The 15,784-nt window shown below is 45.7% G+C and overlaps 1 protein-coding gene across 1 annotated transcript in view; it reads right to left on the bottom strand.

Annotated features, from left to right (window-relative positions):
* Positions 1-15,784, bottom strand: part of UBE3C (ubiquitin protein ligase E3C) — a 114,095-nt gene that overhangs the window by 16,931 nt on the left and 81,380 nt on the right. The window contains exon 19 of the mRNA XM_082632140.1: positions 605-817. Within this exon, the coding sequence (XP_082488266.1) occupies positions 605-817 (213 nt within the window). The remainder of the gene's footprint in view (positions 1-604; positions 818-15,784) is intronic.

The raw sequence follows: 15,784 nt of genomic DNA, 5'->3' as shown, positions 1-15,784 counted from the left end.
GAAAAGCATCCAGAAGAGACAAGTGCACAGGGACAGGAAGTGGGCCAGTGCTCGCCTAGACTGGGGACGGGCGGGACTTGCTGCTGGGCACACGGTGTCTCCGTGGTGGTAACAGTGTCCTAAACGTGGATGCTGGAGCTGGTCGTACTAACCTGCCTTGTACAGGCTACAGGGCGGAATTTATGGTACATGGATCGTATCTCAATAAAGCAGCTATTCAAAAACTTAGCCTGACTCTCTAGTATGTTATTTACTTTTTTTAAGGATAAAAATAACAGGAGCACCCAGATGGATAGTGAAGGTCTGAGTTAGAGCTGCCGAGGGACACTCGGCGTGGATGAGGAACAAAGGAGCACCACCTACCCCCACCCCAAGGCTCCAAAAATGAGGCGAGAGGCAAGGTTAACTCACAGCCACGCGAGTGACCTTCACAGGAGGACGGCTGCTGTGCCTGGCAGCCTGGCACCGCGAGGGGTGATGAGGGCTGCACTCGCCCCCAGAACTCCCCCAGCTCTCCTCTCAGCCCCGGGGACTCTTCCAAGGAAAATGCGCACAAGCTCACACAGCGAACGCAAAGGTCTCTCACACCAGAGCCCCGACTCACCTGTGCCTCTCCGAGGTCGTTGTTCACCACAGTGAAGTTCAGCCCCAGCTCCTCCACGTCACCTTCGTAGCTCTTGAGAAAAAGCAAATTCTTATACACTTCGGGGTCTAAGGAAGCCAGGTGGTGGATGTCCACATCCGCGCTGGTTCCAAGCAGCTTGGACAGGAAAAAGCCTGCAAAGGGCAATTCCACCAGCATATTTTCATAGAGAGCCTTCAAATGAGAACAAAGACCACTGATTAGCATTTCATAGGAACTCTTTTTTCATACTTTCTAAAAATAAGAAAATGTATGTCCAATTTGGTATTTCACAGAATCCTAAGATAGCAGACACTTCTTCTCCATGAGGAGGAGGAGGATGGTGGAAGCTAGTATTTGGTGAGCGCTTACCACGTGCCAGGCCACAGTTTAAGCATTCAATGCCTACATTCACTACGTAGAAACTTCTAGAACAGACTACCAAAGAATTTGAGGGCTGAAATGCCAATGGGGATTTTTAAGAGCCACAGCCTTCATGCTGCAAGAGCCTACCAGGTGCTTTCCGTGAAGTGTTTTGCAGGTGCATCAGTCTCCTAGGGCTGCTGTAACGAAGCACCACAGACTGGGTGGCTTCCAACAACAGAAACGTACCATCCCCCAGTCTGAAGGCCTGAGATCACGGTGGCAGCAGGGCCACGCCCTCTGGGCGGCGCCGGGGGAGGGTCCTTCCTGCCTCTGCCAGCTCCGGTGCTGCCGGCACGGTGCTGAGCCCTGGCCGGTTGCTGAGCCCCTCCGGCCTCTGCCTCTGGACGTGCTGCTCTCCCCTGGTGTGTGTCCCTCTCCTTTCTCTTATGAAGACGCCAGTCCCTGGATTCTGGGACCCACTCTACCCAGTATGGCCTCACCCGAGCTTGCCTACACATGCAAGGACTCATCTTTCCCAATGTCGCGTCACAGGTACAGGGCATTAGGCCTTGAGCACATCCTTTTGAGGGTCACAATTCTACCCACAACGGCAGGCCACACCACGCCGGTGGCCACCGTCCACTCTGCCCTGTAGCACAAAAGGAGTACAATGTGCGCCAAAGTTGGGCTTCAGGTAATTTCCAATGTCAAGAAATATTCTTCTTTGGATTTATTTTTCACCATCAAACGGGGGGGGAAGCATTCTTGGCTCGGTGACCATACACACACAGGTGGCAGGCTATAGGCCCACAGGCTGTAGTTTGCCAACACATACTGTAAAATGAAGAAATCGGGCCTTAGAACTCTGGAGATTTGTCCAGATATTGAGTTAGGAGGCAGCAAAACTGGTGTCAAAACCCAGATTCCCTGGTGCCCAGATCGGTGTTTTCACTGTAAGTTACTGTCTACCTTTACATCTAAGGTTGGCAATGTGTAATGATTTTTGCAACTATTTATATTAAGGTATAATTTACATAAAGTGAAATGTACAACATGCCAGTACTTGCTCACAGCTGTGTAACGACCGTTCAGATCACGACAGAGAACACTTACACCCCCTCCCCAAACCCAGCGCCCCCTCAGCCCTCAGTCAACACCCTCCCTCCCTCAGGCTAACCCTCACTCTACTGTCGCCCCAGGTAAGTTTTTGCCAGTTCTGGAGCTTCATAACTGGGGCTACACAGTATGTGTTCTTTCATACCTGTCTTCTCACAACATACTGTTTTTGAGATTCGCCTATGTTACTGCTGTTAACAGCTCTACCTAGTCAACTTGACGAGGGACATGTGAGTGGTCTCCAGTCTCAGCTACGATCGTTGAGCTGCTATATCAGTCAATGGCCTGCCTTTCTGTGGGTCTGTGCTCTGATTTCTCTTTATTATATACCTGAGCAGGCTGGGTGACAGTGGAAGTACTGGAGCACAAGGTAGGTTTAACTATATTAGACACTGACGTGCTGTCTTCCAAAATACCATTTCTTTTCGCCGTGACCAGCCATGTAGGAAGGTTCTAGCTGGCCTACACTTTCACCAGTTATCGGTATTGTCACTCCCACAGTTTGGTTATTCCGGCTGGTGCAACGGGGTAGTCTCCTCTCACTGTGGTTTTACATCGCATTTCCCTGATGACCAGTGGTGTCGGGTCACATTCAGCGCTAATATTACTATATTAACCTCCAGCAAAAGAGAGCAGGAACTACAATTATATAAAGTTTTCCAATATAACGTCAGGGTTCACCTGGCATGATAAATATCCTTATGGCCTGAGGCTGTAAAATGCAACAAGGAATCAGAAATGTGCTGTAAAATGTTCAGAAGCATTATTATTTTATTGTAGCAGATGACTTAGAAGCCCCAACAAATCTTCCGTGTCAAAAATGTTCTCATGAAAATCATAGCTACCACTCATTGAATGCTTGCTACATAACACGCGTTCTGCTAAGCAGGCAACATCAGTGACCGCATTTCCATTTGGCCCCCTGGAAAATCCAACTGACTGTAAGGTAAAAGTGATTCTTATGTGCAAGTCACGGGGAAATCTGGATTTCCCCCACAAAGGCCATTTTTGTTATAATACATCTAATCAGCAGAGACACAGATCCTCTGAGAAGCTCCCATGACTGTCGTCACCCCCACTCTCAGGGGAGAAGGGGTGTCAGTCCCTCGCTTGGTAAATGCAGAGCTGGAAGCGTCGCCTTGAGCACAGGGGATCGTGGACCTTTCTCTGCTTGCAGGGCAGTCTGTGACCCCAGAAGGACAGACAGACAGGGCGTGAGGGCTGGACTAACTCTGCCTTAGCGACCACTACCATCAGCTATGCCGTGCGACACACTCAGACCCTTTAAACCACTGTTTGAGGATTCAGTGCTATGATGCTATATGCATGCAACTAAAATCAAGCAAAATTTAATTTAAGGGGTGATCTCTCAGCCATGAAACTAACTTCAGAAGTCACTCTTCCAAGAGGCCACCCACCTGGCCACACCCACACACGCTAAAGGCTAAGCACAGGGTTTAGTGAGACAGACCTGTGTGACTTACCTCATGCCACAGCGAGCTGGCCCTGCCCCTCCACCTTCCCCACATTAAAGACGGCAGCCTCGTGCCACTGTGCACCGTGGGAGGGACCCTTCCGGAGTCACAGCTTCCAGCACTGCTGCACTCCTGAACCCTCTATCTCAGGGGTCCCCAACCCCCGGGCTGCGGACTGGTGCCGGTCCGGGGCCTGTAGGAACCGGGCTGCGCAGCAGGAGGTGAGTGGCGCGCAGGCGAAGCTTCATCGGCCGCTGCCCATGTCGCTCGCGTTATTGCCTGAACCATCTCCTCCCTCCTCCCCGCCACCCCGTGGAAAAACTGTCTTCCACGAAACTGGTCCCTAGTGCCAAAAAGGCTGGGGACCGCTGTTCTCATACTCGGGTGGCAGTCTATAGTCACTGACCCTTAAACACACCAGTCTTACACACTCACATGCATGCTTCCCCCTTTCCTCTTAAACGTCCAGAGAAAGCTCAGATACCCCCTGAGACCCACATGTTAAACTCTCACCCACTAGTATGACTGGAGGAACCTAGAAAACAGCTATGAAACATCCTCCCAGAAGTAAGTGCACTGGCTTAGGTTCAGAAAGCTACTGATCGGCACCTTGAGCCGCACTCCCGAGGGAGGTCACCACATCTCAGGGGTTCAGGCTCCCCATCTTCCCCCCAGTGGAGACCACAGATGCTCTGTGCCAGGGAAACTGGAGTGTTATGTCCCTGTGCTTTTACTTGATTTGAAGACTAATGATTACCCAATTAATTTTGAAAAGATGGCATAAAAGGACTTCTTAATTAGAGAATGAGTAATAAAATGGCAACTGGCACTTAAGCCATCCACTGACAACGTAAAGAGTGAGGTGTTTTGAGAAGCCAGGTTTGCTGCAAGTTAAGGATGGCTAATACTATTAACCTGAAGCACTTATAAACCCCATTACTTCTAAATGAATGATGCCTCCAAAGCCAAGGAGAGCATTCTGCAGAAGACGACATGATTGATCCCAGGTGTTGAAGAAAAGCCTCATTTGTACAGTGGACTGTAAAGTAAACTCAAAGTGTAAATCATCCGATGTTCAATATATAAGGTCATTGTTTGCCATTTCTGCATTAGTAACGATAAACCTGTGAAGTTTGTTAAATCTATCAGAGCTACCTGAATTTTAAACAGAAATTCCACTGTGACTCATAAAATGTAAATGCGTAGGTATAATTTTTTACCCGAGGCAGGTTTAAACCTTTAGAGCATTTAATATACAAGCACTAATAAATGATAGCACTAAAAACTATGACTGCATCAGCTAAATGGGTTATAAATTAAATTTCCATAATGCATGCAACTGAGATACAAATGTAAGCATAAATCAAGGTATTTTCTAAACACAGGTTAATTATACAACTTCAAAAACTGCCAATTTTTTATGCAAAATAATCCACTTAGCGTTTTTCATACTGGCCTTAATTCTCAGTCAGCTGCACCACACTTGTTCCTAGAAGCTTATCAATAACTACTTGTCATGAAAAAATAGCAATAGGTAGATGGAAAAAAACCCTGTAACACATTTTTCAACTGTCTGTCTTTTATGAGTGTTTATAGCTAGAAATTGTGCCAAAATGATTTGAAATAAAAAGGATTAATTATGGTAGAAGCCTTTTAATATAAGTAAGTGCAGTCGCAATGCAATTAATGCAAATCATGGCCCTACCGGGAGAGTCAATGTGAGCCGCATCTCAGGCCGTTTCTGGTTGCGGCCAAATAACTTCAGTAATTTACTACATTAAGAATCAATAAAAAAAAATAATGCTTTTCAAATGCATCTCTATCAATCTTCAGGTAGTTCTAAAGTGAACATTTATAACTTAATCTAAAAACTATATCAGAGATGTCTTGTTTTAAAGCCATTCTAATTGAGCAAGGAGATAATTTTAGTTATTTCAGATCATGCTAGCCTCGGAGTTTGAAAAATAAAAGGTATGTAAAATAAGGATGTAAGCTGATAGCAGTATGCTGTTTAATTTAGTAGCTATGCTTCAGAATTAATAACTGAGAGTTGAAAAACATGGTCTCTGGGGCTACTATTGATTTTTATGATAAGCTCCTGCAGGGCAGGAAACACATCTGATCTTCAATGCAAGTCTACGTACAACATACAGTGCCTAGTCATTTAGCAGATTTATTAAGTGCCAACTGTGTGCTAGGGACCGCTGATCTGTAGGATGGAATTCTGCATCCACGAACTTGTTTGCAAAAAACCACTTATTCTCTTTTGAGACATTTCAGGTTATGCAAAACTACGTGTATGGGGCTTCATTTCAAACCCTTCCGCACTGCTTACTCCTGTACCCCTGTCCACACCACTGCCTGACCCTCAGTGACACGGCAGGGTCTCACCTGCACCATTGCCACCCAGGGGGACGAGGTGTCCCACCAGCCCTGGAAGCGAAGGAGAGGTTTTTACTTGTTCATGGCAACTGATAACCCTCACGGAGGGTTTGACAGCTTTCTTTTCAAAAACAGCTCTTTCACTTCTGAAATCCTGTGAGGGTGCTAGACGGGTGGGGGATGAGAGTTCACGCCTCAATCCTGTTCTCCTCACTGGGTATCCAGAAAACCACCCACGGTGTGGCAGCCACTCTGTCCAGCGACTGCCGCCCCCCAGGCCCCTCCCCCCGGCTCAGGCTCCACAGAGGCTGCTCTGTTGCTCTCACCGGCCTCACCAGAAGGTCTCGAGATGATACAGCACTCACGTCTCCACAGCCAAAGTGACAAAACCCACATTCTCATTTCTACCCACAAGAAGTAAATATTGGGACTTCCCTGGCAGTCCAGTGGTTAAGACTCTGCGCTTCCACTGCAGGAGGCACGGGTTCGATCCCTGGTTGGGGAACTAGAGTCCCGTATGCCGCATGGTGCAGCCAGAAGACAAAAAGAAGTAAATATCTGGGAGTTCTCGAGCAGCTGTTCTATTCCTGCTCCTGGAAAGACACTTGTTAAGGTACCCCATACAACCAAGAACTTGTCTCTGTAATTAAAAGAAAACATTTTGCAGGCTTAAAAATTCTACTTTCACCACCAGGATAATAAAATATTAATTAGACTTTTGAACTGTGAGGATCCTGGTGTCCCTCAAGGGTAGGAGGCGCCACCGCCACGTACTGAGGACCCTTGCTAACTAACGAGGGTGACGATGTCTGTGACATGCCCCACCCATGAACCCACCTCACACGGACCTCCCCGTCCCCTAACCCCTCTGACACTTAAGGCTCTACCCAAACTACCATATTACAGCACTACTTTTTGGTAACAGCTTTGTTGAGATATAATTCACGTACCGGACAATTCGTCCATTTAAAGCGAACAATCCAGTGGTTCTGATAGTCACAGAGTTGCGCAACCATCACCACGACTGGTTTTTTAACATTTCACGGCCCCAGCCCCGGGCAGCCAAGGGTCTGCTTTCCGTCGCTCCGAGTCCCTAGGCGTCCCGAGTGGGGACGCGCCCGTCCGGGCACCAGGCTGTGCACTGCCGCCCACGAGCCCTACCAGCTCAGCCCTGCTCCAAAGTGCCGACCCTCCCCCCTCCCCCCCACCGCCAGGGCAGCGGCTCTGCCTCCTTCCCAGAGACACAGCTCACGAGCCCTTGTCCCTTGAAGCCACTGCTCACGCCTCCCTCCAGCAGCCACCCCTTAGAAGACTGGGGGTCGCGGCCCGCCGGGGCCCCCTCCCCAGCCCCTCCCCTGCCGTGGGACAGGCTGCAGCCCAGCCCCCCAAGTGGAAAGCGCCCCCCCAGGGCAACAGCACGCAGGCACCCGCCTGGCCGGCAACCCTGGTGGCCTGGCTGCCACCCATCCCCGCGAGACGCCCCTCGACCTCCACGACCTTCCGGGGGCAGCCGGCAGGCCCCCAGGCCCCTGCGGGTGGCAGTCTGGGCTGTGCAGTATCGCGCTGCTATAAACACTCCAGCTCGTGTGTTTTGCCGAATATACGCACTATTTCTGGAGGGATACAGGCTCCAGGACACCATAAGGTAGGTACTTCTGGAAGACACTGCTTCCATTTTCTCGACCCGTGTGCAGAGGCTTTGGCCTCCACCACTCCAGGAAAGCTGCTTGTCCACACTGCTGACAGAAATGGTCACCTCTTAGTCCTTATCTATCTGACCTACGGGTAGCATCTGACCCGATCTGTCATTCTCTCTCCCTTGAAACAGTCTTCATTTGGCTTCCAGATAAACCCTTCCAAAAGAACACTTTCCTGGTTTTCTCCTGACCTTTCTAGCTGCTTCTTCTGAACTTGTGTGGCTAAATTCTCCTTCACTCCCTGAACTCTAAATCTTGGAAAGGCCTTTCCTGTAGCCACACCCACTCCTGGGTGACATCACCCAGTCCTTGGGTTCGTGCGGCCACTTGGGCTACTTCTTTTTATTTATTTATTTACTTATTTATTTTTGGCTGTGTTGGGTCTTTGTTGCTGCGCACGGGCTTTCTCTAGTTGCAGCAAGCAGGGGCTACTCTTCGTTGCGGTGCGGGGGCTTCCCATCGCGGCGGCTTCTCTTGCTGCAGAGCACGGGCTCTAGGCGCGTGGGCTTCAGTAGTTGTGGCACACGGGCTTAGTTGCTCCGCGGCAGGTGGGATCTTCCTGAACCAGGGCTCGAACCCGTGTCCCCTGCATTGGCAGGTGGATTCTTAACCACCGCGCCGCGCCACCAGGGAAGCCCTGGGCTACTTCTAACAGCAGAGGCCAGGAGGCCTGTTAAACATAACTCATATGCTATCACTCCTCTGCTCAGATCCCCGCTGCTGGAACCAGGACTCCCAGCCTGGTCTGTCTCACTCACGGAGGAGAACAACAACCTACTGCTATCTCCCAACGTTATCCCAATTTTAGAAACAAGAGTAGCAATATACATCTTCACTTGGCTACCTTTTCATAAAGGAAATCTACTCATTTTAAGTGTTTAGAAGGATTTAAATGGGCCGAATTTATTTTTAGATAATTACTGCCCTTATTGCACAAGTAAAGGCAGGGAAAGACATGCAATACACTTTACGCAGCACCAGCAAGAGTCTGTGCTCCTAATTTTCCTGGTGAGAATCTAACATGGCTTAGAAAAAGGAAAATGGCCCCAGTGTTAATACTGACCCATGCTAAACTAGTGTTTGCGAGTGCTTAAAAAATAAGAAAAGGGCTATCTTCATGGTAAGCAAGATCTACTTTCTGTGGGAGCAGAAAGAATTTTGGTGAGTATCTCAGAATGGCTAAAACCATGAGAATATTTTTGGTACTGGAAGTCAACTGAATTCTGGAATACACCTGCCATTTTTACTGTACAGTAAACTATTTTAATTTCATGTTTAATTTTGAAGAAATAAACTTATATAGAAAACTATAACCTTAACTAGCAAGAAGAATCATCTCCAGATTTGGGAGTGCTTTGTTTTTAATGGAAAAGAATACAAATTGTGATTAGAATGCTATAAAAGCAGGTACAATTCTCAGAAGGGATAAGGTTCAAACAAAATTATCACTCGTAAATTATAAATTGTTCATATTTATGAATTATGATCTTTGATTTTTCTGTTTCCAAAAAAAGCTGAAGGTCAACAAGAGCAAACTCATGATGAATCATCCACTGTGGTTAATTGGGAGATTCAGAGAAAGCGTGCTTCTGAAATTTGCTGATATCAAAGTAAAAAAAGTCTTAACATTGTTTGGAAGACCTGTGCTAAGCACAGAATGCTCAACTATTTACTGAATGTTATGTTTAAGAAAATCTAAGGGAAAGATATATTAACTTTAGAGCTCAGAGCACTTAGTCTGATGACAATCAGATGAGGAAGCTCACCTACACTGACCCTTAATGAGTCTGAGAGTTCAAAACAAGATATTATAAAAGAGAAGCTTTGCCATTTAAGGACCAAAGTAACTTAAATTACTACTATTCACCTCAATCAACAGTTTTAAAGCCTCTGCAAATTCTGTGAGCATTTTATAAAAGGACTCTAATGAATAGAAAAATAAATTCTCCCAGCTCTCAAAAATCTCAGGATAAACTGTTAACTGCCAATATTATACTCTATGATACAGTAAGTGCTGAATTCTACTCAATATAAAATTATAAACTATGCTGAAGTTTCACCATCTGCTAATTAAAAATTTGAAATGTATGATCAAGATATTATGAAATAATTTGATTTACAGGCATTCTGTTTCAATTAAATCAATATTCTGAAGCAAGAAAAAAAGAGCTAGTTCCAAATAGAATTCAAATATGATGAAAGATTTTCTTCAATAAATATTCTGAACTTAATCGGCTTAAATGGACGTAGGTGCTTCTAACTGTTAAAAAAAAAAAAGTTCAAGATGACATTACCACATCCTTGAGCTGTTTATTTATTCCCTGTCTAGAGCCTGATTTACAGGCGATAAAATGCAATCACAACCCACACCAAAGTAGGAATCATCTGCTAATGGAACTTTTAATGGAGAAGTGACCAGTGACATGAGGTAATTCTTCCTATGTAGGAGTGCTCTTGAAGACCTCTTTGCACTTCATCACAGTAAACAATCACTAACATATGCATTAAAGAAAATTTAAATACATTATGACCCAATAAATATCATAATCAATCAATATACAATTTTCTTCTCTTAAAGATTTAATGTTCAGACCCCACATTATTAGCGCTATACTATTACACTCACTTAGATCTGGACAATGTTTAACACGTTGGTACAAAGTTTAACCCTTTGTGATCAGATATGTTTTAGCAACTACTGCTCCCTTAGGAATTTCCATGCAGAAAATTATATGAGTAAAATCCTTCAAGTGAGGAACTAAATTAAGTACCATCCTCAGATAACTATAGTTTTGTTACTGGTTTTGTCTAAACTTCATTATTTTAAAGAGCTTTGAGATAGAATTTATACAAACTTCATTTTTAGGAGAAAGGTTTAGATGCCAAATTTTTCTCCCTGGAATCTGGTTTAAAGAGGTAACATATTCCAGGGCTTCCCTGGTGGCGCAGTGGTTACTCATCCACCTGCCAATGCAGAGGACACGGGTTCGAGCCCTGGTCTGGGAAGATCCCACGTGTCGCGGAGCACCTAAGCCCGTGTGCCACAACTACTGAGCCTGCGCTCTAGAGCCCACGAGCCACAACTACTGAAGCCCGTGTGCCACAACTACTGAAGCCCGCGTGCCTAGAGCCCGTGCTCTGCGACAAGAGAAGCCACCACGATGAGAAGCCCGAGCACCGCAACAAAGAGTAGCCCCTGCTTGCTGCAACTAGAGAAAAAGCCTGCGTGCAGCAACAGAGACCCAATGCAGCCAAAAATAAAATAAATAAAATAAAAAAAGAAAATAAAGAGGTAACATATCCCAGAGTACAGCATGAGAGTGATCTGTTATCCCCTCTGAATCTACAGCACTTTCCAAGACTGTGTCATCAGGACAATTCTCGATGCGAGCAGCACGTCACTGACCAGCGACGCACAGAGCTCCCAGTGAGCCAGAAAGCTTCCACGAGCCAGGATCATCTAGTACTTATCCTGCCTCTACATTAATCAAGATTGGACGATTCATACATTCAGGAAGGAAAAATAATATAGAACTGTAATAAGCTTTAATTTATGCAAATAAAATTACTCTGTTGTCTGTCACCGCACTGTATAAGAACCACTGAATTTAGGGAGTATTTCAGGTTAGGCTACCAAAATAAAGGCTCATCTTCACAGAAAGAACGACAGCACATCCTTTCACAGATTTTCGTGCAATGAGTTATGAAACTTACATCCTCGGGAGGGAGCTGAGACTGAGTCGAAAGGGACCACTGACAGGGAGAGATACTATCTCCTGAGAACTGACACCAAGGACAGCACACAGCTCCAGGTGGGAGACGCATTACGCCTGAAAGTGAATTAAGGCGAGAAAATGATCTGTTTGAAATTTATGCTAAGGACTCTAACATCAGGTCAATGCCTGAAATTTGTCACTAAAATAAGGGGAGCCTGAAGAAAACATACTGTTAAAATGGTGAGGTCAAGTTGAAGCCCATTACTAAAGTTGAAGAACACTTAAAATCTGTATTATTAAAACAGCAACATTTGGAATCTGAACAAATAAATAATAACTGGGCCTATAATGATGCATCTCAAAGAGATACAAATAAAGGAGCATGATTTTTATATCCAGGACATACCAATTCTCACTACCCCTCTGCTTTGTTAGGCCTGGGGTTCCATTACCATTTGTCATTAACAAACACACACACACAACACAAAACTTAATACAGAGCTACAGTAATCAAAACAGTGTCACGCTGGCATAAGGCTAGACATAGAGATCAACGAAAGAGAATCAAGAGTTCAGAAATAAACCCTTACATTTGTGGTCAGCTGACTCTCAACAAGAGTGCCAGGACAGTCTTTTCAACAAATGGTGCTGGGACAGCTGGATATCCATACGCAAAAGAATATAGAGGAACCTCCTAACTCACACCATCTACAGAAATAAACTCAAAATGAATCAGAGAGAGTGGCATGGACACATACACACTACCAAACGTAAAACAGATAGCTAGTGGGAAGCAGCCGCATAGCAGAGGGAGATCAGCTCAGTGCTTTGTGACCACCTAGAGGGGTGGGATAGGGAGGGTGGGAGGGAGGGAGACGCAAGAGGGAGGAGTATGGGAACATATGTATATGTATAACTGATTCACTTTGTTATAAAGCAGAAACTAACACACCATTGTAAAGCAATTAGACTCCAATAAAGATGTTAAAAAAAAAGAATCAAAGACATAAATATAAGAGCTAAAACTACAAAACTCTAAGAAGAACATTCAGGTATACATTTTTGTGACCTTGAATTAGGCAATGGTTTCTTAGATAAGGCAACAAAAGAAAAACAAAATTTAAAACTTTTGTGCTTCTAAGGAGAACATCAAGAAAATGAAAGACAACCCAAAGAAAGGGAGATAATATTCGCAGACCACATACCTGATAAGGGACTTGAAACTAAAATATATAAAGGACTTAATAAAAGGCAAACAACTCAATTTAAGAAATGGGCAATGGACCTGAATAGACATTTCTCCACAGAAGACAAGAAGCATACGAAAAGACGTTCAACATCATTAATCATCAGGGAAATGCAAATCAAAACCATAATGACACACCACTTCACACCCACTGGGACGGGTGTTACCAAAAAGACAGGTAATAGTAAGTGCTGGCAAGGGTGTGGAGAAAATGGAACTCGCATACACTGCTGGTGGGATTGTAAAAGGGTGCGGACACTTTGATATAGTCACCATATGACCCAACACTTCCACTCCTAGGTATGTATTTCTCTTGGCAAGAGAAATGAAAATGTACTGTCCACAAATGTCCATAGCAGCATTACTCATAATAGCCAATAGTGGAAACAACCCAACAATCCATCAAATGACGAACTGATAAACTACGGTACATATTCACAGGATGGAACATTATTCAGACAGAGAAGGAATGAAGTACTGATATATGCTACAACATGGAGGAACCTTGAAAACATTATGCTAAGGCAAAGAAATCAGTCACAAAAGGCCACATATTGTGTGATTCCATTTATATGAAATGTCCAGAACACGCAAATCACAGAGACAGGAAGTAGGTTAGTGGTGGCCCAGGGCTGATAGGACTGGAGCAGAATGGGAAACAACAGCTAATGAACATGGGGTTTCCTTTTTTAGGATTTGTTCTGAAATTACAGTGGAGATGGCCGCACAACTCAGTGAATATACTAAAAACCACTGAATTGTACTCTTTAAAAGGCTGAATTTTATGGAATGTGAATTGTACTTCAAAAAAACTGTTACTTCAAAATAAGTCACAAGAGCATCACCTGCTTTGCAGGCATCAATTTTAATTAAGCTGCTTCTCAAATGGGCAACTCCATACACTAAGCTTCAAGGGAGGGTCTGTTTAATATAATACGTATCACAGAGAACAGAACTACAAATAAAGGAATTTAATTGTAAAGTTGAAAATGATTATAGTTCTGATTAATTTTTATAGAAAATAATTACGTAGCAACATTAGTTTCTTAATTACTTATTCAAAGATGGTAAAGCTGCTGAGTAATCACCCTGGACACCGAGGTCCGAGCGTGGCTTGCACTCAGCCTGCCACTGGCTCAGTGTCACCACCCTGAGCAGAGCTGCGCCCCTCGTAGCCCCACCTTCCTGACCTCCTAGCTGCCTTCAGCACATTGCTCACCCCTCCTCCTTGGCACACGTTCTTCCTTACTGAGACCCCACCTCCGTGGGTCTCCTCCCCACGTGCTCACTCTGCACAGTCTCTCCAGACACCACAGTGCAGCCCTGCGTCAGCCGGGCGCTCACGAGTGGCCACCCCCTCTCACCTAGTCTAGCAGAGATGGCCCCTGGCCCTCCACCGGCCCCAGGGCTGCTCAACGCTGCAGCCACGAGCCACAGCGGCTGCTGACACCCAAGCTGATGAGAACGACGACATCACAAGGAGATTCCCTGCACCAGCTCCAGGGCAGCCGGACAACATCTGTACCATCGCAGCAAGTTCCTGCAGAGGGTGCAGCTCTGGGTCACACCTGCTCATCAGTTCTTTGCTGCGTCTCTCCCAGGATCCCAGACCACCCCCCACCCCCCCACCCCCCGTCTCACTCTTTACCCATGGACACTTCACCAAAGATTGCTACCCTATCTTTGAATACCAACCAAACCATCCACCCATTCTTCTCTGGAACTTGTTCTTTCTCTAGAGATCCTCTCTCTCCTTCCCTTGGGAGCCAAGCCGGCTGAAAAGGCCACTGACACTCCTTCCATCTATAAACCTTCCATTTCCTTTACCTCACCCCAAAGCAAACTCATTTCTACCATATGCCACCCCACTAAAAACATCACCAACAACTACCCTCCTCACGTCCCCCAGCTGAGGGATGGTTACATAAATGTGGCTACCCTACAACAGAATATTAATTGGCAATGAAAGGAATGAAGCACTGACGCATGGCACAGCTTGAGTGATCCCTGAAAACATGCTAAGTGACAGAAGCCAATCACAAAAGGCCACATATGTTATGATTCAATTTATAGGAAATGTGCAGAATAAGGACACAAATAAGAGACAAATGGTACCTTAATAGATTAATTAACAGTAGAATAAGAAACAAAAAGTAGATTAGTGTTTGCCTAGGTCTTGGGGGTGGGAAGGGAGGAGTAACTGTCAGTGGATACAGGTGATGAAAATGTTCTAAATTTGTAGTGATGGTCGTACAAATCTGTGGATGCACCGAAACTGCTGAATTGTACTTCTTAAATGGGGGAGTTGCATGGTTTGAGAATTCTATCTCAATAAAACGTTACAAGAAAAAAACACCCAGAAAACAAAAACTTGCTGATAAATCCAGTGGTCACGTTTTAGTCCTCAGCTGACCTGACCTCACAGCATGACGCCAGGTAATCAGGGCACCGTCACTCAGGACCAGATTGCTGTCCTCGTCTCTAAAAGCCATTCTCCACGTGGGTTCCACAGGGTCTCCCTAAAAATGTACTGAGTCTGTCACCTCAGCCATTTGCTGAACATAGTGATTCTGCACGACCCACAGGATGAAGAGCCAACTTGCCATCATGGGACACACCGGCCCTTTACGGTCTGGCTGCTGGCTGGTTCCACGGCAGGGCTGGCAAACCTGTCCTGGAAAGGGCCCAGCAGCGCGTACTTCAGCACTGCTCAGCTCTGCCCCCGGGAAGGCAGCCACAGACAATATGGAAGTGACGTTCCAGTAAATCCTTTTTTTTTTAAAAAAAAGAAAACAAACAATAAAATAGGTGGGCAGACTTGCTCTGGGGCTATAGTTTGCTGCCCTTAGTTTCAGACTGTCACCTCTGGTCACTCCTTTGACTTTCAGAAGCCGTACTGATTACAGTCCTTGTGTTATAATCCAGCCCGTCTCTAAAAATGTGTTGGACAGTAAATATTAAATATCAGGCGTTCCTATTCTACTATTTCAAACAGTGGAAATAAAAATGCATTCCTAGGGCTTCCCTGGTGGTGCAGTGGTTGAGAGTCTGCCTGCCAATGCAGGCGACACGGGTTCGTGCTCCGGTCCAGGAAGATCCCACATGCCGCGGAGCGGCTGGGCCCATGAGCCATGGCCACTGAGCCTGCGCGTCCAGAGCCTGTG

This window comes from Mesoplodon mirus (assembly GCF_964341445.2).
Source record: "Mesoplodon mirus genome assembly, chromosome: 9".
Classification (NCBI taxonomy): Eukaryota; Metazoa; Chordata; class Mammalia; order Artiodactyla; family Ziphiidae; genus Mesoplodon; species Mesoplodon mirus.
This window is presented reverse-complemented; position numbering and strand designations above follow the sequence as displayed.